We start from the raw sequence: 26,860 nt of genomic DNA on the forward strand, positions 1-26,860 counted from the left end.
GGCCCCAATGCCTGAGATCACTTTGTACTCTGCCACCGCTCAGTGAAGAGCTCTGTGTGTGTGTCTCCTCTAGGTCTGTACACTCAAGGTGCTGTAAGGGTTAAAATCTTCTTCTGTTTCGCTCTCATCATTTCCTGAAAGGGCTCTGCCTGCTTCTTGTGAAAAACTTCCTGCCTGGACTTTCCAGCATTGAGCTGCAGCTTAGGCGAAGGGAGAAACATTTACTATATGCCGAACATGGGAACCATCAGCCTGGTCAGTCCTGGACTAATGGACAGCTAGGGACTTCTTCTTGTCCTATAGCCATGCTGGCACATATGGAGTGTAAAGGTAAGCGGAGGTGATTAGGTGGAGTATATACTGTATACTATGTACACTTTGTATCTATATGTACATTGCAATTAATTAGAATGTAAGCTCTGTGGGTCAAGGATCCACTGGTTGTCAATTATTGTCTATTTAACGCATTGTTCCCCAACCTGGGGCTCTCCAGCTGTTGCAGAACTACAACTCCCAGTGTGCCCAGACAGCCGAAGGCTGTCTGGGCACACTGGGAGTTGTAGTTTTGCAACAGCTGCAGGTTGGGGAACACTAGTTTATTGCTTCCCATATAAGACTGGGGATAGTATACGTATACCACTGTAGTAGCACAGTTCTGTTGCATTAGGTTATTGGAGCTTGCTGAGAGTTGTAGTTCTGCAACAGCTGCAGGTTAGGGAACACTTGTCTATTGCTTTCTATAAGGCTGGGGATAGTAAACCACTCTAGTATCATAATGCAATTGCATTCATCTATCAGAGCACACTGGGAGTTGTAGTTCTGCAACAGCTGCAGACTGGAGAGCACTAGTCTATTGCTTTCAATATAAGACTGAGGATAGTCAAACGTCATAGCAGCACAATTCAGTTGCATTAGGTTATTGGAGGAGGCTGAGAGTTGTAGTTCTGCAACAGTTGCAAACTGGGGAACACTAGTCTATTGCTTCCTATAAGGCTGGGGATGGTCAACCGTTCTAGTAGGACAATACAATTGCATTCATCTCTCAGAGCACACTGGGAGTTGTAGTTCTGCAACAGCTGCAGGTTGGAGAGCACTACCTTGTTGGAGCACACTGGGAGTTATAGTTCTGCAACAGCTGCAGACAGGAGAACACTAGTTTATTGCTTTCTATATAAAGATGGGGATAGTCGACCGTTCTAGTAGGACAATGCAATTGAATTCATCTATCTTAGCACGCTGGGAGTTGTAGTTTTGCAACAGCCGCAGGCTGGGGAACACAAGTGTATTGCTTCCTATGTAATGCTGGGGTTCAGTAACCCATTGTATTTATCTGGGAGTCTATTGCTTCCTATATAGTCAGTCACTCCAGTAACTTTTATTAGATTGGATACAATTGCATTTTGTTTGCTATAGTTGCAGAACTTGCTCTTCTGTTTTTCCCCCAGTTGCATTTAGTCTCCCAGTGTGAATAGTGCATAAGGTTGCCATATGACCGCCATGTATGCAGCTGCACAGCCTGCACCAGCCTTTGTCTGGTGCTGCACAGAAATACATAAGAAATATATACAATATAATAGTTTTTTTTTTCTATGTGATCCATATGGCATCCTATAAAACATGGACGGGGAACCTTCGGCCCTCCAGCTGTTGTACAACTACAATTCTCATCATGCCTGGACAGCCACCACTTTAGCATGATGGGAATTGTAGTTTTGCAACAGCTGGAGGGCCAAAGTTTCCCCATACCTGCTATAAAAAAAAACAACTTCTTATAAGATCTTAGGTAAGTATTGCAAAGTAGATGTGTTACATGTCAGTGTGCATATTATATTACATTCACATGCATCTGACTGTGTGTATATGAGATCTACTTGCATCTGTATTATGCCCAGGGCTGATAGCTGTCAGTTCAGGTCATCAGACAGGTGGTTGTACCCATGTGAACCTGGCCTTATCCATGTAACCCAGGCTAGGAGCCTTGTACAATACACTACTGCTACTGTATACAAATATAGGAGGTCACTAGTAAGTGTGTACAAAGGTGACGGCAGGCATCTGTGGGTGCGGATGACATCACGAGTGCAGCTACTTAGAGGGGTTTTCCATGACTTTTATACTGATGGTCTATCCTTAAAACAAGCCAGCAATATCAGATGGTTAGGGGTCTGACTCCCACACCCAAACAGATTAATATACCCCCACTAATCTGATATCGGTAGCTTGTTCTAGGAATAGGCCGTCAATATGAAAGTTCCGGAAACCCCATTATCTTAGATTCACATGTGATTCATGAGTGGCATTCATCTCATTTTTTTTTTTTTTTTTGGTTGTATAGCAGCTCAAATTTCTGCATTTTTGTGCATTTTTTTTTCTTTCAATTTTTTATGAGAAATCCTTGAATCACGTGATCAGTAAGTCATGGGAGGAAAAATAAAGCGAAACAAAACACAATGAAAGGAAAGGGCAACAAATGCTGTGGAGATGATAAGCATCCCTCAAATTCGAGTGCGTGCTGAGCCTTGTAGTTCCACAATCTAGAATCACTATATATATATATATTTATTTTAACCATGAAAAAGCTATTCTTACCATAGACATTCTGTAAATTGTCCTCAAAATGTAGCAGAGCTAACTGTGTATAGCTATACCATAACAGTAGCAAAGTTAAAAAGATTGTGGTTGGCCAGGTGCATAATATAACTCTAAGGCTACATTCACACATCCCTTTTTTTTTTTTTTTTTTGCGGACGGTATATGACGTCCGCAATTTTTAGACCACAATCCGCAAAAATGCATCTATAATGCATCCGTATCCGTATGTAATATTTGCAGATCCAAAAATGTGGGAAAAAAGGAGGAATGGTAAAAATGACGTCACTTGCCAGAATTATGAATCTGTATTTTGCGGACTTTACGTACATTACCTCCATAACGTCCGCAACTTACGGACAATCCCATAGACTTCTATTGGTGAGTCTGTGCCAAATCACGGTTCTGCAATTAGAATACAGATGTGCGAATGAGGCCTAGGGGTTGCAGAGGTTGCTTTAACAGCAGGGCCCTAGTGCTGGAAGGGGCCCTAAGGCAACTCTGCCCCATAAGAAGACACCAGTAATTCTAAGGACCCTATTACATGGAGCAACAATTGGCCGATTATCGCTCCATGTAATAGAGACAATGATCAGCCGATGACCCTAAGGGTACAAACACACACACCGTATACGCAGCAGATACGCAGCAAATATGCAGAAGATACGTAGCAGATTTGATGGTGCAGATTTGATGCCGTGTTCAGTTATTTAGATCTAATCTGCTGCGTATCGCAGCAGTAAATATGCTGGTATACGGTGTGTGTGTTTATACCCTAAGGGTACAAACACACACGGCATATACGCTTGCGTATTTACTGCTGCGATACGCAGCAGATTAGATCTAAATAACTAAACACAGTATCAAATCTGCTGTGTATCTGCTGCGTATCTGCTGCATATCTGCTGTGTGTGTTTGTACCCTAAGGGGGGCAAATGCCCCCGCAGCTCTGGCGCTACGGAGATTTATGTAGAGGCGGACTGCCTCTACATAAATCCCGTGCGCGCTGGTGCGCACCGCCGAAAACCTACGCCAGCTGAGGACTGGAGTAGGTTTTCGGCATATATTTGAGTGGAACGGATGGTAAATCGCGCGGACTCTGAGTCCGCGCCCTCCGTTCCGCCCACTACACGCCCCCTTTCTGCCCCCCTGGCGTACTCGGCGGAAAGTGCCGATTTGCGAATATTTTATTCGCAGATCGGCCATTTGCGTATAAAAAAATACGCAAATCGGCACTTTCCACCGAAAATCATCCGTTCGCAGGATGATACATGTGGCCCTAAGGGTATAAACCCACACACCATATACGCAGCGTATTTACTGCTGCGATACGCAGCAAATACGCAGCAAATATGCAGCAGATTAGATCTAAATAACTGAACACAGCATCAAATCTGCACCATCAAATCTGCTGCGTATTTGTTGCATATCTGCTGCGTACACGGTGTGTTGGTTTGTACCATTAGGGTATAAACACACACACCGTATACGCAGCGTATTTACTGCTGCGATATGCAGCAAATACGCAACAAATACGCAGCAGATTAGATCTAAATAACTGAACACAGCATGAAATCTGCACCATCAAATCTGCTGCAGATCTGCTGCGTATACGGTGTGTGTGTCAGATGGTAGACATGGGGCCCTGTCCTAGATTTTTCATTGGTTGTAGTAGTGCAGAACGTGAGATGATCATTGGTCTCTGAACTTCTTCATGGCGCTATTTTACCATTCACAGCAAAGAGCATAAAAACGCAATGAAAAAGCATAAACTACCCGCTCGCTACAACAGCTCCAGCGGTTTACTTTGTATCTGACATGAGACAACAAGCAATCATTGAGAAATAAACTGCAACATGGTCGCAAGCCGCAGTCTGTAATAGTGAGCATCCATATGTGTGGAGAGGTTAATGCTCAGTCTCTAGTGATCTCCCGCAGACTCCAGAGAGGCCGGTTCCTAGGAAACCTCACAACCTCCCCTGGCACTGGAGCTCAGCGCTCTATTTCGGGCACAGTGGCAATATTCTGCTGTTGTTGGTAGCTCAGATCCCAGGTCTCTAATCACTTAGGCCTTGAAGTCTAATCCCATAGCTGGGGAGGGAGACATCCCCCATTCAGGGACTATATATGGACTCCTGCAGCATTTCTGGGATTACTGGCTGGAGTTCAGGGTGAGGTATGGATGAATCATAGGAAATATACCCCGCTGCTGTGTTGGTCAATAGTAACAGCGGAACAAATGCCACACATACCAATGATGTGGGATCACACCGACCATTCATGTTCTCATGCAGGGAGGGAGGTGGCCGAGACAAGTGCAGTCAGTTACTGTTTGCATGTTAGAAATGTAGAATTATATAAGGCCTCCTGTTTTTCTTGGAAGAAAAAAAAACTGTGAATGTAACGCCTTTGTCATTGCCTTCTTTTATTTTGCATTCTGGTTATATTACGTATATTACATAAAAAGGAAAAAAATAAGACAGAAAAACACCATGCAAAGAGCAGGCTGTAAAAAAATAATCAACACACCAAAATAAATAAAATAAAATAATTTTTTGCAGCCCATATAACTTTCTGGAGCGTATTTTGAGTCTTTTATTTGTTTTACACTTTTTTTTTGTTTCCTCCCCATTTAAAGGGCTACTCCGGAGGGAAAAAAAAAATTAAAATCAAAGGAAGAAAGTTATATAGATTTGTAAATGACTTTTATTTAAAAATCTCCAGTACTTATCAGCTGCTGTATGTCCTGCAGGAAGTGGTGTATTCTTTTCAGTCTGACACAGTGCTCTCTGCTGCCACCTCTGTCTATGTCAGGAACTGTCCAGAGCAGGAGAGGTTTTCTATGAGGATTTGCTACTGCTGTGGACAGTTCCTGTCATGGACAGATGTGGCAACAGAGAGCATAGTGTCAGACTGGAAAGAATACACAACTTCCTGCAGGATATACAGCAGCTGATAAGTACTGGAAGACTTGACATTTTTAAATGGAAGTTTTTAACTTTCTGAAACAAGTTAATTTTAATATAAACACCTTCAAGAGCCACAAAATATACACTGTGTGAACACAGCCTTAGAAACATTGTGCACAAGAATCTAATCACTTATAAGTAGCCAAATGCCCGGTGGGGGAAATAACCAGCCTTGTTTTTCCCTCCAGAATGGGACTTTCCCTCTCGGCCTTGTGATGAGTAATGTGGTCTTTCAGTAGTTGGAACATGGGCACAGTTTTGAATGTGAGACCATATCTGTTGTCGTCAGATAAAACTAATAGCGGACAGTTTAAGCCCAGGTTCACACACAGCATTTAGGTGTGGTTTTTAGGGGAAGGTTTTTTTTTAAAGCCAACATGACTGGAGCCGGATGTATGAGGTTAGTCTATAGCAGATGCGGTTTGTCTGTAGCCGTAATCTCCAATCTGCGGCTCTGCAGCTGTTGTGAAACTAGTGTGGCATGCTGGGAGTTGTAGTTTCATAACAGCTGGAGAGCTGATGTATAGCAACACACAGTCAGTGTCGAGAACGAGCTACGTGTGATGTTTTCATGGTATTTTTTGCTCCATTTTTAAAGTAGAATAATTTGCCTTTCAGCAATTGCAAAACTACACATCCCATCATGCCTGGACAGCCGTTGGCTGTCCAGGCATGATGGGAATTGTAGTTTTGCAACCTTAGGCCGTCCAGGCAGCAGCTGAAAGGCCGCAGGTTGTGCACCACTGTAGTAAAGCAATGTTATCCAACCTGTGCCCTTCCAGCAGTTGCAATAGGTCACCCACCCATTATGACCTGGGGGCATGCTGGAAGTTGTAGTTTTGCAACAGATGGAAAGCCACAGGTTGGGTTGCAGTTGCATTGCGGTTTGTGACTGCATCATGTCAGTTTCCAATAGTATATATGGAAGTGGTGTTAAAGAAAAAAAATCTTTTGAATTGTGCCAGAAATTTGTAATTTATTTCTATTTTAAAATCTCCAGTCTTCCAGTACTTATCATCTGCTGTATGTCCTGCAGGATGTGGTGTATTCTTTCCAGTCTGACACAGTACTCTCTGCTGCCACCTCTGTCTGTGTCCAGAACTGTCCAGAGCAGGAGAAGTTTTCTATGGGAATTTGCTGCTGCTCTGGACAGTTCCTGACATGGACAGAGGTGGCAGCAGACAGCACTGTGTCACAGTGTAAAGAATACACCACTTCCTGCAGGACGTGAAGCAGCTGATAAGTACTGGAAGACTAAAGACTTTTTAATAGACGTAAACTACAAATCTCTGGCACCTTCTTTTGCATTTTTTGTGGTAATCTGTAGTGATGAGCGAATAGTGAGATATATGGGATATTCATACGAATATCCCGCGAATATTCGATCGAATATTCGATCCCATTAAAGTCTATGGGAACAGGTATTCGATTAGTGAAAAACATCTATTTGACCATTTGGAGGGTAAAACCGGAAGCTGGGGGATTTGCACGCGTATCGAATATATATCGAATATTCGAATATCTCACTATTCAATCGAATATCTATTCGATCGAACAGTATTCGCTCATCACTAGTAATCTGCCCCTTAAAACTTGCAGCCACCAAGTTGTTTCAAAACTACATTTCCCATCATGCCTGGAAGGCCAAAGCTGTGTATATCTCTGTAAGTTTATACTATAGACCCTTCTCGCGTCACGCTGGTTTTACGTTTCTGCAATAAACATGTTTACTTAGAAAGTGGTTAGAGGAATGGATGGAGGAACTGATGACTGCGATTACGGGTAGGCCTCCAGTGACTCAGCCACAGACCACCGACTGACCTAGATTCCTCTGTCAATCATCCTCAGATGGGGACTTTTAAGTAGATATTAGAATAAACTACAAAACTATTGTCAAAAAATTATATTCACGCTTTATATTCTATAGCGGTGGGTAGCTGTTCTTCTGTCAAAAACTATAACTCCCATCATGATTGTAGGGGGTGCATGTAGGGGCCATTTCATAGGAAGGCAATATATTATAATGGGTGCAGAACATGCCACGGTAATGTAAGGGGATACAGGATGACAATGTGGGTAGTAGATGTTTAAAGGGACTCTCAGCTGTAATTCACAGTATAAACTACTGACACTGTTAGATCCTAAGCATCTGATCTGCTATATACTGAAACATCTCCTCTCTCCCCCTCCTTGCTTGATGGACACCTGGAAGCTAAGTCCCAAGGAGGTTCAGGAATAGGAGGGAGGAGGCATTATAGCTTGCTGCATAGGCGGCTTATAATGAGGGCAATCTGGGCTATTATAACGCCACATACCTCCCAACTGTCCTGCCTCAGCAGTGATACTATGCCCCCCATCCCTCTCACCTTGTGAAGGCAGGAGGAGAAGAGAGGATCAAGGGAGAGTAATGGATCAGAGCCCCGTACCTCTGTATAATGAGGAGCAGAGGGACACAGCAGCCAAATCCAAGACCTGACCAGAAGAGACCAGAGCAGGAGCCTGGAGAGGTGAGATTACCCCCTAGAACTACAACCCCCACCATGTCCTGCTAACAGTTCATGGTGGGAGTTGTAGTTCTGCAACAGACTACACCAGAGGATGAAACCGTACTCTAGCGGCCATGTAGGTACATGTGTAAATATAGGGTACATATAGACTCCCCTTATCTACTATAATGCTGCCTACTACTACTAGAGGGGGTGTAGTTAGCAATGGGCTCACAATGTTTAAAGAGCTTGGGGCCCATGGTACCTTTAATCCGCCCCTGGCTTGCTACACTTCAGGAGCTCAGGAAAGCCTCTGGTCCCATGGAGAACAGTATTGCAAGAAGGGATCAGCGATACAGGACCTGCCTATGTCAGCCCATGTCTCCAGTCTTTTGGCACAGGATTAGTAGGGAAATTCTGACTATACGGTAATACTAATACAAGTGTCTTATGATAGCAGGAGGATTTTTCCACTCTCAGAGCTGAATGCTGGGAAGCATCTTTCCGCATTGGAGTGTTACAGGACTTCAGTTTTCCCATCTCCCGCTCTGAGTTTTCTTTGCCTTATTTGGGAAATAATATTTTTCTTCTGAAGTCACATTATATTGTTTGCCCAGAATTTGCCTTCTCGTCTCCTTTGAGGTCATCCTGCTATTCTCAGATTTCAAGGGTGACTTAAAGGAATTCATGTTCCCGTAGTATTGTCATATCTAATGGTCTGTACATCCTGTGGTTTTTCTGAGTATTGTGAAACTACAAATCCCAGCGTCTCAGATAGGCCGTACCTCTCGAGAGTCGGCGTGTCAGACAACACAATGGCACGAACCTGCATTGTCGTCCGTAGGTAACACAATGCTCTCATTGTATGTTGCATCAAGAAATGCAAATTGTAGGAAGCAGAATACAAGGAACATGCAGCTATGTTGCCTTCTTTCTAATCTCCCAATGGTTATTGTTTCCAATCTGTGATACACAGCCCATAACTGGAAGCTGGTTTTACATAAGGCTATTGGATAGGGCTGGTCGGAAATGACACATGGGTCCAAGGCCTGAGGTGCCCTTAGGTGCCTTGTATCATCTGAACTCTGACAGGTTATAGAAGATATGTAGATTATTACATAATGCACTAATACAATGTGAAGCCTGAAGATATTTATATAGAATGTGTTTATGTGGTTATTAGGAAGCCACAAAGTAAGGAGAATAATTGATCGTAATCTGAATAGTATTTATGGGGAGTAGCTATAAGGGGTACGAAGACAGTTACACCCTGGTCCTGGTGCCATAAATGGTTCATGGTGGATGGAGGGATCTGGTTGCCCAAACACCTTTGGTAATGCTTAAGTATTGACATATTTTAAAGGAAATCCATTAGCTCGATATCATGCTCAGAGCAGCAGACAAAGAAATATAGCAGATAGTTGCCTTGGCTGTTTGCAAAGTTATAAAATCATGTTTTCCTTCCAAGCTCAAGTGTCATAAAGATTGTGCTTCCCTATCCCTCCCTATTCCAGCACTGAGCCTTATACATTAATGTTGCAGGAAAGGTGGGGAGGGAGGAGGCATGCATGCTGCTGCAGCTCAGGACCACCTTCATGACACTTGAGCTGGGTAGAAAAACATGATTTCATAACTTTGCAGAGTCATTAGTTAAGATACAGATATAATTAGTTTTATCGCTTCATCAGCTATCTCTCCACGTCTGCAGCCCGGAGAATGATACAGGGCTGAGAGACTCCCTTCAGGGTGACTGTAGATACGACCATTTTGATGTCAGATTAAAAATCAATATATATAATATATTTTACAATGTGAGCACAGATAGTTGTATTTTTATTTTATTTTACTGTGTGTGTGAACATAGCCTTATACTCACAAAACCGAATATTGGCTATGACTGAGGTTATACTGTATAGCTGAGGCCAAGAAAGACATTTAAGGCATAACCATAGTAATTTCAGGTGACTTTGTAGGACAAGGGAGTCTAGCAGAGACGGGGCAGAGGGAGGTGAGATGTTTTCTTTGACAGGAAAAGGAAGCATTTTTTGTCTAATAAGATATATTACAAAGTGTCTAATATTAGCTTGTACTATTGATTAATGCAAAGTCAAAAGTGAGTTGAATCTCGAGTTATCCCAACATTAAAGGGTTACTCCGGACGGAAGCCTTTTTTAACATATGCCCAGCGAAAGGTCGTTTAAAAATAATGAAGTTCACTGAACTTGAGTGAACTTGATTATTTCCTAATGACCTATCCCTGGGCATATATTAAAGAGGCTCCTGCCCGGAGTCCCCCTTTAGGCTATGTTCACACACAGTATTTCCCACAGCATATAGAGATCACTCAGGGTCCTACCACTAGGACCCCCACTGTTTACAAGATTGTAATTGTTCTCAAGTATGCATAGTATAAGGTGACCCTTACTCATGCTAGTCGTTTTCGTTTTGCAGGTGGTGCTTTGGAAAGCAGTGCCATAATGGATTTCATGAGCACCACCAGTGACCAGAAAGAGGAAGCTGAGCTGCTTCTCACTTATCTGAATGTTACCGACTTGGTAACTATAATGGAAAACCTTTACCGAGATGGGGAAGTGTCTGCAGGAGGAAAGAACGCGGTCACACATGGTCAGGAGGAATGTAACAACGAGGAGCGGACGGATTCCCTGTTTCTCAGTGGACAGGAAACTTCCCTTCTATCAGCGGTCAAATACGGAACGACCAAAGAATTACTCAGCTTTGCAAATCAAGTATCGGATGCGACTAAACATTTACATAAATGTCTACAACAGGAATGTGGGATTATACTGAACAAGGTAAGACGCACACTACTGCTGTATTGTAGTGCCAAATGGACCTGAACTATATCCTATAAGGATCTTAGGTTTAGCAGCCCACCAGTGTAACCTTATGACGTGTAAATGACATATCAAAATGCCTAAAATTAGGGCGACATACGTACTGGGATTCATAGCAACCACCAGTCTCACTTCTACATGAAGACGACCTTAAAGGAAAGCTGGGGCTTCCTTAAAAAAACGTCAGCTGTCGTATTCCATGATGTTACTGTGCAGATTCTTTTTCCTCCTTGGACCCTTGTTCACAATCCATCTGTGCCATCAGTTCCCACACCCAATATACTAAGTGGGTCAGTTAGGGTCCTATTCCACGGACAGATATTTGTTTAGCGAGGGCTGCAGGGACATTGTTACCGATGTCCTTGCAGCCCTTGTTTAAACCACATACTTTACCTAACCATGCTGCAGTGCTTCTCCTGCGCTCCTTCTCTCCCGGTCCTGCGCGCAGCAGCAGCTTCAGAGCAGTTTGTCTGAGCTGACAGACCGATCAGCCAATCACTGGCCGCGGCGGTCCCAGCCAGTGATTGTCTGAGCAGTCTGCCAGCTAAGACAAGCCACCCCGAAGCTGCTGCCGTGCGCAGGACCGGGAGAGAAGGAGCGCAGGAGAAGCCCTGCAGCATGGTTAGGTAAAGTATGCGGTTTGTGAAATCGTCGGTCGCCCGCAACACATTGCTATTCCACGTAGCGATGCACGGTCAGTGCCCGATTTTAGGTTTGCACCTAAATAAACGATCAGCCAATGACACGATCATCGGATGATCGTTGTCTCTATTCCATGGAGCCATAATTGGCTGAATCGGCCCGATTCAGACGATTATCGCTCCGTGGAATAGGCCCCTTAGGTGGTCAACTTTGCTAGGACACTCTTTGGAGCTGCTCTTCCGTTTTTTTAACCTTTTAAAGTGATAGTTCAGAAAAAAAAAATCTTTAAAATCGACCGGTGCCAGAGAGATTAGTATTTTACTTCTATTTAAAAAAATCTCCAGTCTTCCTGTACTTATCAGCTGCTGTGTGTCCTGCCGGAAGTGGTGTTTTCTTTCCAGTCTGACACAGCACTCTCTGCTGCCACCTCTGTCCATGTCAGGAACTTTCCAGAGCAGTAGCAAATCCTGCTCTGAACAGTTCCTGACATGAACAGAGGTGGCAGCAAAGAGCACTGTGTAAGACTGGAAAGAATACAACACGTCATGCAGGACATACAGCAGCTGATAAGTACTGGAAGATTTTTTAAATAAATGTAAATGACATGATTACAATCACAATGATTTCAAAGATTTTTTTTTTCTTTGCTGAAAGTAGTATAAAGTGGACCCCTATATTTCAGCTGTGATGGTAGCAGAATAATGTTATCCAGAATGATCCCAATATTGCTTGCTGAGCCGTCATTTTCTATACAGTTCATGATGTAATGGTTCTCTCTAGTATAGTCCCTGATGTTAATAAGAACGTCATGTGCACAGAGCAGTTTCCGTTCGTCATGTATCTCATTACCTCTCCGGATGACATGACTGTACAAGTGCGATAACAGCCACAGACTATTATGTCATGTTACTATGAGGTAGCTCCCCAATGAAAGGCTGACTACATCTCCATTCTCTATCTGCGCTTACTACCAGAAGTTGTTGTGTTGCCAATGACTAAATCTTATTTGTCAGCCACACCTGACTGCGGCGTTCCTGTCCTTTGGGTCACAGAGTTTATTTTTCCCTCCATAGTTTTGAGTACTTTATTGCGTAAATGGCATAAACACATAAAGGAAGAAAAGCTTGTTTGCCCTGATGTTACGTGCTGATGAGACGACTAGATTATTTTTCTTAGCTAATAATATACATATACATAATATATATACATACACAGAGGGTGGCCAGTATGTATAATAGGGTTATGAATTGGGGGAGATTTATCAAACATGGTGTAAAGTGAAACTGGCTCAGTTGCCCCTAGCAACCAATCAGATTCCACCTTTCCTTCCTCAAAGCCTCTTTGGAAAATGAAAGGAGGAATCTGATTGGTTGCTAGGGGCAACTGAGCCAGTTTTACTTTACACCATGTTTGATAAATTCCCCCCCCCCCCCATTCATAACCCTATTATACATACTGTCCACCTACTTTTAGAACACCCTGTATATATATATATTGGGATATTGACTGTCCTTAATATGTTTTTCGTAACACCCATGGACTCATTTTACAGGCTTTGATATTTCATATGTATTGATCGCAGGTGGTTTTGGTGCTGAAACCCCCACAAATAAAAAGCTTTGAACTCGGTGCTATACCCCATTGTATTTGCACAGCTCTCCTTCACTTTACTCTTTTAAAGGGGTCCTTCGGGATTACAAAAAAAAAATTATATATATATATATATATATATATATATATATATATATATTTTTTTTTTTTTTAACCCCTTTAAGTCAACTTGCCATGAATCTTTCTGCTGAATGTAACCTCTGGCTGCCACCTCACCTAGTAGAGTAGGCTTTAGGTGGTACCTCTACCATACCCTATAGTTCAGTTGGGCATTTATATATGGCTAATACTTAAATATTTTAATTCATTGTCACAGCCCATTTATAGCAGGACAAATATTATGTCCTCAATGTGATGATAAATAATAAGAATAACAGATCCATCAACAGCAGCCTGTTTACGGTCTCCGTGCGGCAAGTTGTTATTTAACTGGAAATAAAATAAATGCAAAAACAACATAATAAAGTGAAAATGAAAACAGTAAAATACAACCAAAAGACATAACAAAGGTGCTATGTAATACATGTGCTGTCTACAGAGCCCAAACCACACTGATAGGGTGACTACTAATATACAGCATTTACAGACGTACTCAGCCTTACACCTCTCATACTAATGTTTCCTTACACATTAATAGATAGATCTAAATTTAGAAGCTTGCGGCTTTCCTGTTACTACAGAGCAATGCATTGTGGGAGCTCACGTTACATGTAGCAAAGAGTTTAGATCTTACGTCTGATATCGGGTCAGAGACAAACTGTTATCTTGTTGTAGCGTCAACCACCAGGGTCTGACTGGTCCACCTGGGCGGTTCTTCCTGTTAGGCCTATAAATGTCCCCCCTCCCCCGAGGGTCCAGTGGAAAACTATTATCGTGTGTTCAAAGTTACTTAAAGGGGTTGTTTCACAATTACTAGTTTTACAGGGTAGGGACTAACTATCTGATTGAGGGGGTGGTTTGACCCCCTGGTCCCCCGTGTTCTTGAAAATGGGTGCAGTGCCAGAATGGTGTAGTGGGATATACATGCTGTACCTGTACTTGACAGCTCCCCTAGACCAGTGGTAGGGAACCTTGTCTCTCCATCTGTTGCAAAACAACAACTCCCATCATGCCTGGACAGTCAAAGCAAAGCCTTGGCTGTCCAGGCATGATGGGGTTTGTAGTTTTGCAACAGCTGGAGAGCCAAGGTTCCCTACCCCTGCCCTAGATCATGAATGGAGCGACGCTCATGTGTGTCCCACTGCTCCATTCTAATTGGGGAGGGTTTCTTGAGATCACAGGGTCCAGCAGTCAATCAGATAGTTACCTCCTACCCTGAGGATAGTGGATAACTTGTAAATATTGACCAAGCCCATTAAAGGGTTCATATTATTTTTTATATATTTCTTCATGAAAAAATACCCACTCAGTGGGTGACCACAGTCATGTCATTTTAGGACAGAGGGCAGCAAGCGCTGAGAGGGGACCACCACTGTCCGAACAGCGTCAGCAGAGGGCTGGACATTTCTGACATGTCATGTTAGGACAGAGAACAGGCAGCACTGAGAGGGGGGACCGGCACTGTCTGAACAGCGTCAGTACTGGACATTTCTGACATGTCATGTTAGGACTGCAAACAGCGGGTGCTATAATTTTAGGTTCTTCTCCTGAACTGTTTTAGATATAGATTTTTTTTTTTTACTAAGAACCCTTTAACTTTATATGCAATGAACTTAATTGGAGATCTTAATTGTTGATAGAAACTGCTCAGTGAGATACTGTATGATGGCGTTATCTAATAAAGTTTTCTATTGTGGTTTACGTTTCCTTGTAACTTCTCTTTCCAGATGCTCACGATACGAAACGGGCGATATCAGACAGACACGGATGTGCTGTTGTTTCCGTGGAAGATGACCTACAAGAGCATCGGTTCAGAATTCATTCCAAGGGGCGCCTTTGGTAAAGTTCATCTGGCACAAGATATTGAGTCGAGGAAGAGAATGGCGTGTAAACTGGTATGTTATACACAGGGGATTTTTTTTTTTTTTAAATTAAAGGGGTTCTCCACTTTGAAAAATTATTTTTAAGGTTCTTTAACAGGTTGATCACAAAGTGATAGGACCATCAGTGATCTTCTGTAATCCTCAGTAAACCTGCCATTAAGTGTTTGGTTTCCCTGCAGCGCCTCTACAGGTGAAACAAAGCATTACACAGTGCCCATTCAAACCAATGAGCAAAGGATACAACCTCTTCACATTTCATTCACCTTTCAAACCCGACTCAAACCACAAACACGATTCTCCAATTTTGCAGTGCTTTGTGTGTGGGTCCGCCAGTGCACCAGCCTAGAGCTAGAAAACATTGCATTCTATATAAGTCTTAGAATTCAGGCCAGTCTGCAATGCAAGAAGTTTTTGGATTTCTTCCATCATGCATAGGTTCTATGCAAAGGTTACAGAGAGAGAATTTTTCTTTTTCCCAAGAAAACCTAACACCCACGCTGTAGAAATGTCATCAATCCCTATTGTTGTTTTTGTTATATTTTTAGACCTATCGGTTACTAAAATTATACTATTGGATTGTTCAACTCTGAAATATGTTTGTGAAATACGATCTCTTGAGATGATATCAGCTTCTCCATGGAGACCGCACACGTAGCTTTGTGTGAATAAGATAAACAGTTTTCCTGTTGCTTTGTGTACAAGGAAGTTTATATGTTACCAAATGTTCCATGACATGATCAAATCTTAAAGCGACTCTGTACCCACAATCTGACCCCCCCAAACCCACCGTTTAGATAGCTGCTTTTAATCCAAGATCTGTCTTGGGGTCCGTTCGGCAGCTGATGCAGTTATTGTCCTAACGTAGCCTAGACTGTGTATGCATTAGACTTGCACCATCCCTCCGTCCCTCCTCCCCGCCCTCTTCATCATTAGGAATGCCCCTAGAACATTTTCTTCTGTCTGAACATTGCACAGGTGCCTTAATAATCCAGCCCATGTGCCGTGCTAACACAGCTGATGAATAGTAGAAAATCTGCCTGGAGCATTCCTAATGATGAGGAGGGCAGGGAGGAGGGACAGAGAGGGTGTGTCAGCCTAATGCACAGACACTCTAGGCCACGCCCGTTGGGCACAGGGCTGCAAGTTTAAATGTTGTTTTTTAGGACAATAACTGCATCACCTGCCGAACGGACCCCAGGACAGATCTTGGTGGTTTGGGGGGTCAGATTGTGGGTACAGAGTCGCTTTAACATTGCATAGAGGACACTAATCTTATGTAAGGCTGTTACCCATATAGCTCCCACATATTCTGAGGCACTGTAAAGAAAGGATCCACACTCACTTCAATTTTCTCATTTCTCATCTTGTTGGACAACATACAGTAGACATATATCACAGGTGGAAGCCACATATAGTATTCTGACAAATGGGGAGGAGAGGGTTAACACTCCAACAACAGTTCTTTGCTCCTCACAGCTAAACCTGTAGGACACCTCTGCTCCTGTCAGTGCTGCTGCACAGCATTCCACATTATGCTGAACACTGAAGCTGCATTTTAACGGCTCAGGTGGTTGCAACTGTGACCCTATAGGTATAGGTAATTTTCCAATGTAGTCAAGTCTCTTTTCTCCACAACAGATTCCGGTGGAGCAGTTCAAACCAGCAGATGTGGAGTTTCAGGTCCAGTTCCAGCATGAGAATATTGCAGAGTTATATGGGGCCATCTTATCTGAGAATATGGTCCACCTATACATGGAGGCTGGAGAAGGAGGATCGGTGCTGGAAAAACTGGAGAGCTGCGGACCCCTGCGGGAATTCGAAATTATCTGGGTCGCCAAACATATCCTGAAGGGTCTCGATTTCCTTCACTCCAAAAATGTCATCCACCACGACATAAAACGTAGGTCAATACTTTTAAAAATATTTTTTATTTTATTATAATTTCTATTTTTTTTTTTTTTGCTTGTATTTTTTGTATTGCTTGTATTTCATTTATTACACCCAGCATTGCTTTATGCATGGACGCAATTAGCATTTATATATTATATAAGTAAATGAAAGTGTTAGTCCAATAACAACTTATCACCTATACAAAAAATAGGTCAGAGCCCAACCAATAATGTGAATAGAGGTCCCTGTGTGAATGGAGGGATAGTTGCCCTTTCATTGTATATGGCAGACAGAAAAATATAGAGATCAGTCAGTTCCATAGACATTGAATAAAGCGGTGATCAAGCAAGTGCATTATTTCTCCATTTACACAGGGGACATTCATACTCATGATCGGTGGTCAGACAGAGCCAATTCTAAATTTTCTGCTGCCTGATGGCAAACTGATATGATGCCCCTGCCCCACTGAATACATAGAAAATCTGCAGTGTATAACTGTAACAGCAAAGTGTACTGTATACCTCTATATAATAGTCATACAGCCATTAAGTAATGACTGCATACTCAGTTCTCACCGCCTTGTAACCTACATATGAGACCATCATTTGCAGGTCATGAGGTCTGTGGCGCTAACCATACAGAACAAGAATGGTGTGTAGCAGAAGATGCCCCTCAGAAACTCTGCACTCTGCTGCCTGAGGCAAGATCCTCATCTCGCCTCATGGCAGTTTCAGCCCTAAATACCAAAAATCATTATCACCCTTCTTTGCTGACTGGAATACCCCATTACCAGTTATAGCTGACTGTAAATTCACACAACGTGATCTGAACTTCCACGTGCTTGTAAAACAGTTGTGTATATCCGGCCATTATGTTATTACTCATTAACCTCTGAATACAGTAACGTTTAATGCTCTAATTGTATAGTATATGACCTGACACCGGGAAGTGCTTCCTAATAACCTATTCCCGGCTCGGCTGACAGCCAGGGTGCTTGTTTTGTTTGCCTTGTCTGATATCTCCATTATAATGTAAACCTTTCTTCTCTTCCAGCCAGTAACATTGTATTCATGTCCACTAAAGCCGTCCTGGTGGATTTTGGCCTCAGCATTCAGATGACTGGTGATCTGTATTACCCGAAAGACTTGAGGGGAACTGAGGTAATTTGCTCAGGCCGGCGGCTTAGAACACACAGGCTATTCACATATGTTGGCTGGGGCACAGCTATAATCCTGTAAATCATATTATGTAAAGTAGGAAGGAACGCTAGGTACTTCTGACTGTTCCGTGTCCCGTTTTTTCCTCCTTCCCCTTTTCTGCTCCGTCTGGTTTAAGACAAACAAGTGCTTGTAAATGAAACTTATCAAACAATGACCTCGAGATTTAAGAGTTGATCTGGTACGGGTGTAACCATGCACAGAGGCCTGTTTACCTGAAAGCTCCCAGCATATACAGCAAACATATACACTGAATCAATGGAGTCTGCCATATTGGCCTCTGTTTGGGTGGTATATAGCTGGGTTGGCTTCTGTTTGGTTGGTATACAGCTGGGTTGGCTTCTGTTTGGGGGGTATACAGCTGGGTTGACTTCTGTTTGCGTGGTATACAGCTGGGTTGGCTTCTGTTTGGGGGGTATACAGCTGGGTTGACTTCTGTTTGGGGGGTATACAGCTGGGTTGGCTTCTGTTTGGGTGGTATACAGCTGGGTTGGAATCGCACAGTGATCAGTTACCACCTAATTGCTGTCTCTAATGCTGCGTTTACACACCATAACACACCAACAGGCCAAGTACGGCCTATAATCTATAAGTGTAATAGGGTCTTTAGGGTCCCAATAGACGGAGCGATTTTTTTCATTTTTCTCCAATAAACGATTGTAATCGAGAGCTTTTGTGAACGACTGGAAATAATTCACCATAATACATAATAATAATGATAGTCATTAGTTACGATTACAACCGTAATTACAATCGTTCATATTCATCGTAATAACGAACAAACAATGAGCACATACATCGAAAGATTTGTGAGCGATCAGTGAGCGATTAACTATGATTTTATGATCAACTCAAAAGATGCGATCAACGATTGAATTTTCGTAAGTCGTTTGATGGTTGCCTGCATACACATGAAAAGATTATCGCTTGAATTCAAACGATATAACAATTTTTTGCAGGATAATCTTTAGGGCCCTTAGTATGGCACTCACTAAAGCGGTCACACCCGTCCTTTGTTCATTTATATAAACTATAAAGCTAGTTGATAAACCTGCTCACACACTTCTGCATATCGCAGGCCAAAATTGTAAACTCCCTGAAGATCTGGCTGCACTTTGCAATAGAGAATCTTTAAAAGGGTTATCCAGGATTAGAAAAAGCACAGCTACTTTCTTGCAAAAACAGCGCCACCCCTGCCCTCAGGTTGTGTGAGGTATTACAATTCATCTCCATTCACTTCAATGGAACTGAGCTGCAAAATTATACCTAAACTGAAGACAAGAGTGGTGCTGTTTTTTTAAAGCCTGGAGAACCCCTTTAAAGGAGAAGTCCGGCCAGGGGGAAAAATTTTCTAACGTTAGGGGCAGGGGGAACATAACAAACTATACCATATCACCTCTCCCCGTGCCTCTCCAGTGCTGGATCACCGCTCTGGGACCCCCGCCGGGCTTCGGGATCTTCACCAAAGCCGACGTCACAACCCAACTGATGGACTGGCTGCTCAGCCAGTCAGTGACTGAGGCGCGACGCTGCTCCAGTCACTGATTGGCTAAGCAGGCTGTCCATCAGCCGGGACTGGCATTTTCCCCCTAGTCGTGACCATTCATGCCGCTTATGGCGGGCACAGGGATTTTTCCCCCTGCCACCTGTCAGATTTTTGACCAGGTCGGACTTCTCCCTTATTCACTACGTACAGTATAATGTATTATAACAATGTTGTATAATAAACTGCACTAGCATAGTATAGGGGGCCTCTCAACTTTCCCCAACAGCAGATAGCAGGGTAGAGGGGGATTGGGCATGGTAGACTGCCTGACCATTTTGTTCTCAGAGGGATAAGCCACTGTCATGATATCTCTTTCTTCCTATTTAGAATGCATGTATACTCAGCTGAGCCAAGTATGCATATGTATAGGGGGATCGGGAGAGACAGGTGTTTAGTCCTATTTCCTGTAGCTTTAAAAGATATAGATGGAGCGCTGTATCTGAAAAACAATTTATATTAGGAACTTAATTAGAGAATAACATTTTAATTATTTTCTTGCAGATTTACATGAGCCCAGAAGTTGTCCTCTGCAGGGGGCATTCGACCAAAGCCGATATCTATAGTATGGGTGCCACCATGATTCACATGCAGACAGGAAACCCACCCTGGGTGAAGCGATACCCCCGCTCAGCGTACCCCTCTTACCTGTATATTGTAAGTTGCTTTTTACTACATTTAGTTTATAATTTTTTTTTTTAATACCCCTTTCTGTGTATTAGTATATTTTAGGATTGCTCCCGTGCAAAAGTCACAGTTCATCATCATGAGCGGCTATCTGTCATCACGCTTTAATATTGTATAATTTTAAGAAAAGGCAGTTACTTTTGGACTTAAAGGGGTTATTCAGAATTAAAAAACATAGCTGCTTTCTTGCAGAAACAGCTTCACACCTGTCCTCAGGTTCCATGTGGTATTCCAACTTGGTTTTATTTACTTTAATGGAATTGAGCTGCAGTACCACACAGAAACTGAGAAAAGGGGTGGCGCTGTTTCTGTAAAAAAAAAAAAAAAAAAAAAAAAGGATTCTCTTTCAACTTTTCTGAAAATTAGATGTCCAACATATAAAAAATATCAGTATCATTCACTCTGAACTGTAAAACCATGATAACTACAGTCCCCATAGGCCGCATAAGCTCTTCCTTAAAGCGACTCTTTACCCACAATCTGAACCCCCAAACCGCTTGTACCGTTGGATAGCTGCTTTTAATCCAAGATCTGTCCTGGTGGCCGTTCGGCAGGTGATGCAGTTATTGTACTAAAAAAAACCTTTTAAACTTGCAGCCCTGTGTCAAATTGGCGTGGCCTAGAGTATCCATGCCCTAGGATTGGGACACCCCTCCGTCCCTCCTCCCCGCCCTTCTTATCATTAGGAATGCTCCTGGAACATTTTCACCTATTCATCACCTGTGTGAACACTGCACATTAGCTGGATACTTAAGGCACCTGTGCAGTGTTCAGACAGGTGAGGAATAGGAAAAATTGTGAAGAGGGCGGGGAGGAGGGACGGAGGGGCGCAGCAATCCTAGGACATGGGTGCTCTAGGCCACGACAGTGTGACACAGGGCTGCAAGTTTAAAAGTTGTTTTTTAGGACAATAACTGCATCCCCTTCCCGAACGGACCCCAGGACAGATCTTGGATTAAAAGCAGCTATCCGAAGGTACAAATGGTTGGGGGGGGGGGGGGGGGGGGTCAGATTGGGGGTACAGAGTCGCTTTAAAATAAAAAGCCTTGATTCATCAATTTCTTTAGGGTCAGTACAGAAAAGTCCCCAATTTTAACCCAGTTTGCAGGATCTTACGGATAGTTGGTTACCCTAGGGAGATACTCGGGTCTATTCTTGCAAAGTCTGAATAGTAGTGTTCCAGAAGTAATAGGGGGAGATTTATCAAAGGGTGTACAATATACACTGATATAAACTACCCACGGCAACCAATTACAGCTCAGCTTTCAGCTCTGGTAAAATGAAAGCTGAGCTGTGATTGGCTGCGGTGGGCAGTTTACACCAGTGTATATTTTACACCCTTTGATAAATTTGATGTTACTCTCTGGTGCGGCCTATTAGATGTAGTTGCTTATACTTCCAGTAGGTGGCAGCAGAGAACAAGCTCTCTTCAAACTTTGCATATTTTTTTCCCATGGAGCATTGCTTATAAGACTCCTCCTGGTGCTCTCCTCAAGGAGACACATTTCCCTCAAAGTGAGATATCTTCACTCTAGGTAGCAATAATTTTTTTTTTATCAGCTTAGTTTAGAAGGTCACGTGACTTAAGTAGACACATAAAATCTTCTAAAAAAACCTAAAATTCCGTAATGTAATTTCTGATCTTTGATATTTTCCCAAAGATACACAAACAAGCGCCTCCCTTAGAGGATATCGCCGAGGACTGCAGTCCCGTCATGCGAGACTTTTTGGTTTCAGTCTTGGATAAGAATCCAAATCAGCGACCGACCGCGGCAGTGCTCCTGAAACACGAGGCGCTGAACCCACCTCCGGAGGAGCAGCCTCGCTGCCAGAGCCTGGACACAGCTTTGCTTGAAAGGAAAAGAATGGCTAAAAAGGAGCTGGAGTTGCCCGAAAATATTACAGGTACAGATGGTTACTATTGTTCTCTTCATTTTATTCCATATATTAAAGTGCTGCTTTAAAGGGGTTAAACAGTGAAAATCTTTTTCTCTTAAATCAACTGGTTCAGAACGCTATATAGATTTGTAATATATTTTTATTTCAAAATCTCAAATTTTCCCATATTTATCAGCTGCTGTATGTCCTGCGGGAAATGCTTTCTTTTCAGTCCGACACAGTGCTCTCTACTGACATCTCTGGCCGAGACAGGAACTGTCCAGAGCAGGAGAGGTTTTCTATGGAGATTTGCTGCTGTTTTGTTCTAGGACAGAGGTGGCAGCAGAGAGCACTGTGTCAAACTGAAAAGAAAACATTTTCTGCAGGACATACAGCAGCTGGTAAGCACTGGAAGGTTTCAGATTTTTTTTTTTTACATAGAATTAAATTACAAATCTGTATAACTTTCTGAAACCAGTTGATTTGAAAGAATTTTTTTCCGCTGGATAACTCCTTTAAGCGTAAGGTTCATTCAGCAGACACCACGTGTTATAGTGGTGTGACATATCTTTGCACTCTGGAGACTCCCGTTCCACCAGAGACAAGATTTTCCACTTTAGAATCAAGTCTGTGTAGCAAAAAAAGCAGAACTTCTACCCGGGGCGGATTTTGTTAAGACTAAAAAAAAGGAACCTGCCAGCAGAACTTCCTCTCTCTATTATTATCATCACGTTCATATCTTCTATAACATTTATAAGTATTGAAAACACTTCAAAAGGCAAAGAATAGTTGTATCAGGTTTATAGGAAGAATTTATCTTTTATTTTCAGTCTGACACAGTGCTCTCTGCTGCCATCTCTGGCCGAGACAGGAACTGTCCAGAGCAGGAGAGGTTTTCTATGGGGATTCATATAAAACCGTGACAGAATTCCTGTCTCGGCCAGAGATGTCAGCAGAGAGCACTGTGTCAGACTGAAAATAGCACAACATTTCCTGCATGACATACAGCAGCTAATAAGTATGGGAATACTTGAGATTTTTTAATAGAAGTAAATTACTCATCTATATAACTTTCTGCTATCAGTTGATTTGAAAGAAAAAGATTTTAGCTGGACAACCCCTTTAACTCTTGTATCTCAGCTCATGTCTCTACCATGGCATTAAAGGAATTTTGGGTGTGGGGCGCTGTTTGGCAAAATATTTACAGTACATCGGAGACCTCATGGTCTTTGGTGGTCACAGATGATGTTACCTTGGGAAACCCATGGTTCTGTAAGATTTAAAGGGATAATCCGGCTTAAAAATTCTTTTAACTAATTGGTCAGAAAGTTAGGGTCACTTCACACTACGAAATTAGGGCGGAGTTTCAAGCGGGCCCGCACCATGGACACCAATGGAAGTTCCGCCTGTTTCATTGATTGAATAGGATCCCCTATTCAATCAATGGGACAGATGGAACTTCAAGCGGTGTCCATGGTGCAGGCCACGCTTGAAACTCTACCCTAATTCCGGAGTGTGAATGGGCCCTTATACTGACTTCTAAAATTACTTCTATTTAAAAGTCTCAAGTCCTCCAGTACTTATCCTGCATAAATTGGTATATTCTTTCCAGTCTGCTCTCTGCTGCCACCTCTGTCCACGTCAGGAACTGTCCAGAGTAGTAGCAAATGCCCATAGAAAATTTCTCCTGCTCTGTACAGTTCTTGACATAGGCAGAGGTGGCAGCACAGAGCACTGTGTCAGACTGGAAAGAATACACCACTTCCTGCAGGACATACAGCAGCTGATAAGTACTGGAAGACTTCAGAATTATAAATAGAAGTAAAATACCAATTTATATAACTTTGACAACAGTTGATATGAAAGAATTTTTTTTCATCAGAATACCCCTTTAAGGGTAGCGTTTCTAAGTCAATCCCCCCCATATGGTCTGTTATATATATGGCCCTATATATATTCGGCCATCCACCATAGGGCATCTCACCGACTTCCTTTGATCATATTACTGTGTAAGGAGCTGGTTTTGTTTGTCGCTGACACGGTTCACTCACTTTCACACTTGTTCTTGTAGATTCTTCTTTATACACGAGCGAGGAGTCCGAGCTTCTAAGAAGACAGCGCTCTCTATCCATCGACCTGGGCGCCCTCGCTGGATATTTTAACCTTGTGCGTGGACCTCCTACCGTGGAATATGAATGTCAGTAAATGGAGACGGACAGAAAGGACTGACCTCTCATCTGAAGGAACATCTGGCAAACTCTACATTTATATTGTTATATAAAAAGGCTGCTTTGTATGGAAAGTGCTAGACGGGTGAATATTGGGGTAGAACGTGTGATGTAAAGTCTATAGCTAACACTTTACTACCTTTTGTACAATTTTACTCTTTTAGGAGCGGCTCCGCTCACATCTATATGTTTCTAATGAATCGGTTTTAACAAACGAAACATAATGGTTTCCACAATTTCCACATATTGCAAACAGATTTTTTTTCCTACTGGTAATGTAATACACTGCAGATTTTCCATAGCAAGTCTACCCCATGTGAACATACCCTTAAAGGAGTTGTCCAGCAAAAATCTTTTTCTTTCAAATCAACTGATATCAGAAAGTTACATAGATGTGTAATTTACTTCTATTAAAAAATCTCAAGTCTTCCCATACTTATTAGCTGCTGTATGTCATGCAGGAAATGTTTTATTTTCAGTCTGACACAGTGCTCTCTGCTGACATCTCTGGTCGAGACAGGAACTCTTTCTCGGTTTTCTATGAATCCCCATAGAAAACCTCTCCGTCTATGGAGAGTTCCTGTCTCGGCCAGAGGTGTCAGCAGAGATCACTGTGTCAGACTGAAATTAAAACACCATTTCCTGCATGACATACAGCAGCTAATAAGTATGGGAAAACTTGAGATTTTTTAATAGAAGTAAATTACAAATCTATATAACTATATCTACATCTATATATAACTGTATCTATATCTATATATAACTTTCTGATATCAGTTGATGTGAAAGAAAAAGATTTTCACTGGACAACCCCTTTAAGATTCTTACATGTTTTATACTTTAAAGGGAACTTGTCACCAAGACAATGCTATCTAATCTCTCACCATCATGTTATAGAGCAGGAAGAAATGAGCAAATCGATATATAACTTTGTGGGAAAAGATTCATTATCATTTAAAACATGCTGATTGAAATCCCTGCTCATTCTGGGATAAGGAGTCCAGTGGGCGGGGTCTCTCAATGCACTGGACTCTTTAGCATGGTAACATCAGAGTTTTCTATTAGTAAATTACTAGTTATACTGAATCTTTTTTTTTATAAAAATATATAGCAATCCGCTCAGGTTCTTCCTGTTTTATAACATGATGCTGATAGCTTAGGTAGAATTTTCATGGTGACAGGTTCCCTTTAAAAAACCTGATTCCTCTAAAATAAATACAAATACTATAAGTAAAAATGGTAAAAGAAGAAAAAAAATTATAATAATAATAGCATAAAAAGGCCAGTTAACTACCATGAGCTCAAAATGAGAATCTAAGGCCAAACATTTGTGCAGTATTAAGGGACTAATGGGTGAGCAGAGTTTTTTTTTAGTTTTTTTTTTTAACTGGATAGACAGTAATAGCAGTAGACCTCTCATCCTTTCCTTTCTGGGACCTAACCAGCCAGAAAATGGAGAGGCCCCCGGATGAGCCTTAGGCTGGGTTCACACTGCTTTTTTGCAGTCTGTTTAACCTATCCGTTTAAGAAAAAAAAAAGGAAAAAATGCATCCATTTTCATCTTCCTTTTTTTTTCTTTTATAATGGAAGTCAATAGAAAAATGGACATAATGCACACAATTGCATCCGTTTTTGCATCCGTCTTTTTTTTTCTTTAAATATATACCTTAAACGGACTGCAAGAACACAGTGTGAACCCAGCCTTACTGCGACTCTGCTATTCTGCCTGCCAAAAACAATGAAAAAGTGTCAAAATGGAGCTAACCAAAGCCAAAAAAAAAAGTTATTGTCAATGGGATCCATTCTGGGTGAACATCAGTGTGAACAGAGCCTAAGCTATCATCTCTCCTAAGATTTATGTATATAGATCACACATATAATCATCAGCACTGTACTGTATCATAATGTAGGTTTATTTTTGTTTGATGTAAATATATATATATAAAAAACCTATAGTTGTACAATAGGAGCAGGTTCCTTATTGTACATGGTTACGTGTGAAATGTGAATTATTATATTTTAACATGCACCTAGTACATCCTGACGGATGATCGAGAACGACAATGCCGCGAGCTGCGTTGATCGCGTTTCTGGCATTTATATGGTTAGTTTTGCTTAGTGAATGTGGGAAAGTAGAAAGACGACAATTAGTCGCTGTGGAAACGGTAAATCATACTGTGTATGACGAATATGGAAAGCGTCGGTATGAAGCATTCGTTCTAGAGTGTAATCTGTAAAATAATCTGTGGATAACGGATTGTAAAAAATAATAAATACGTCTGA

At 42.1% G+C, this 26,860-nt stretch overlaps 1 protein-coding gene across 1 annotated transcript; it reads left to right on the forward strand.

Annotated features, from left to right (window-relative positions):
• MAP3K8 (mitogen-activated protein kinase kinase kinase 8) lies at window positions 1–26,860 on the forward strand. The gene is made up of 8 exons (XM_069960520.1): window positions 1–330; window positions 10,496–10,857; window positions 14,979–15,146; window positions 16,773–17,034; window positions 18,078–18,184; window positions 20,289–20,441; window positions 22,133–22,376; window positions 24,421–26,860. The coding sequence occupies exons 1-8, from the start codon at window positions 306–308 to the stop codon at window positions 24,552–24,554; spliced, it is 1,455 nt and encodes a 484-aa protein (XP_069816621.1). The 5' UTR covers window positions 1–305; the 3' UTR covers window positions 24,555–26,860.

The sequence above is a fragment of the Dendropsophus ebraccatus genome, chromosome 2, assembly GCF_027789765.1.
Source record: "Dendropsophus ebraccatus isolate aDenEbr1 chromosome 2, aDenEbr1.pat, whole genome shotgun sequence".
NCBI classification, from domain to species: Eukaryota; Metazoa; Chordata; class Amphibia; order Anura; family Hylidae; genus Dendropsophus; species Dendropsophus ebraccatus.

Bases quoted from the DNA above. Each gene is read 5' to 3' on its own strand.
- MAP3K8 (XM_069960520.1), top strand. From the start codon at position 306: ATGCTGGCACATATGGAGTGTAAAG. The intron at 10,858-14,978 runs GTAAGACGCACA...TTCTCTTTCCAG, and splicing joins GTGGGATTATACTGAACAAG to ATGCTCACGATACGAAACGG. The intron at 22,377-24,420 runs GTACAGATGGTT...TTGTTCTTGTAG, and splicing joins GTTGCCCGAAAATATTACAG to ATTCTTCTTTATACACGAGC.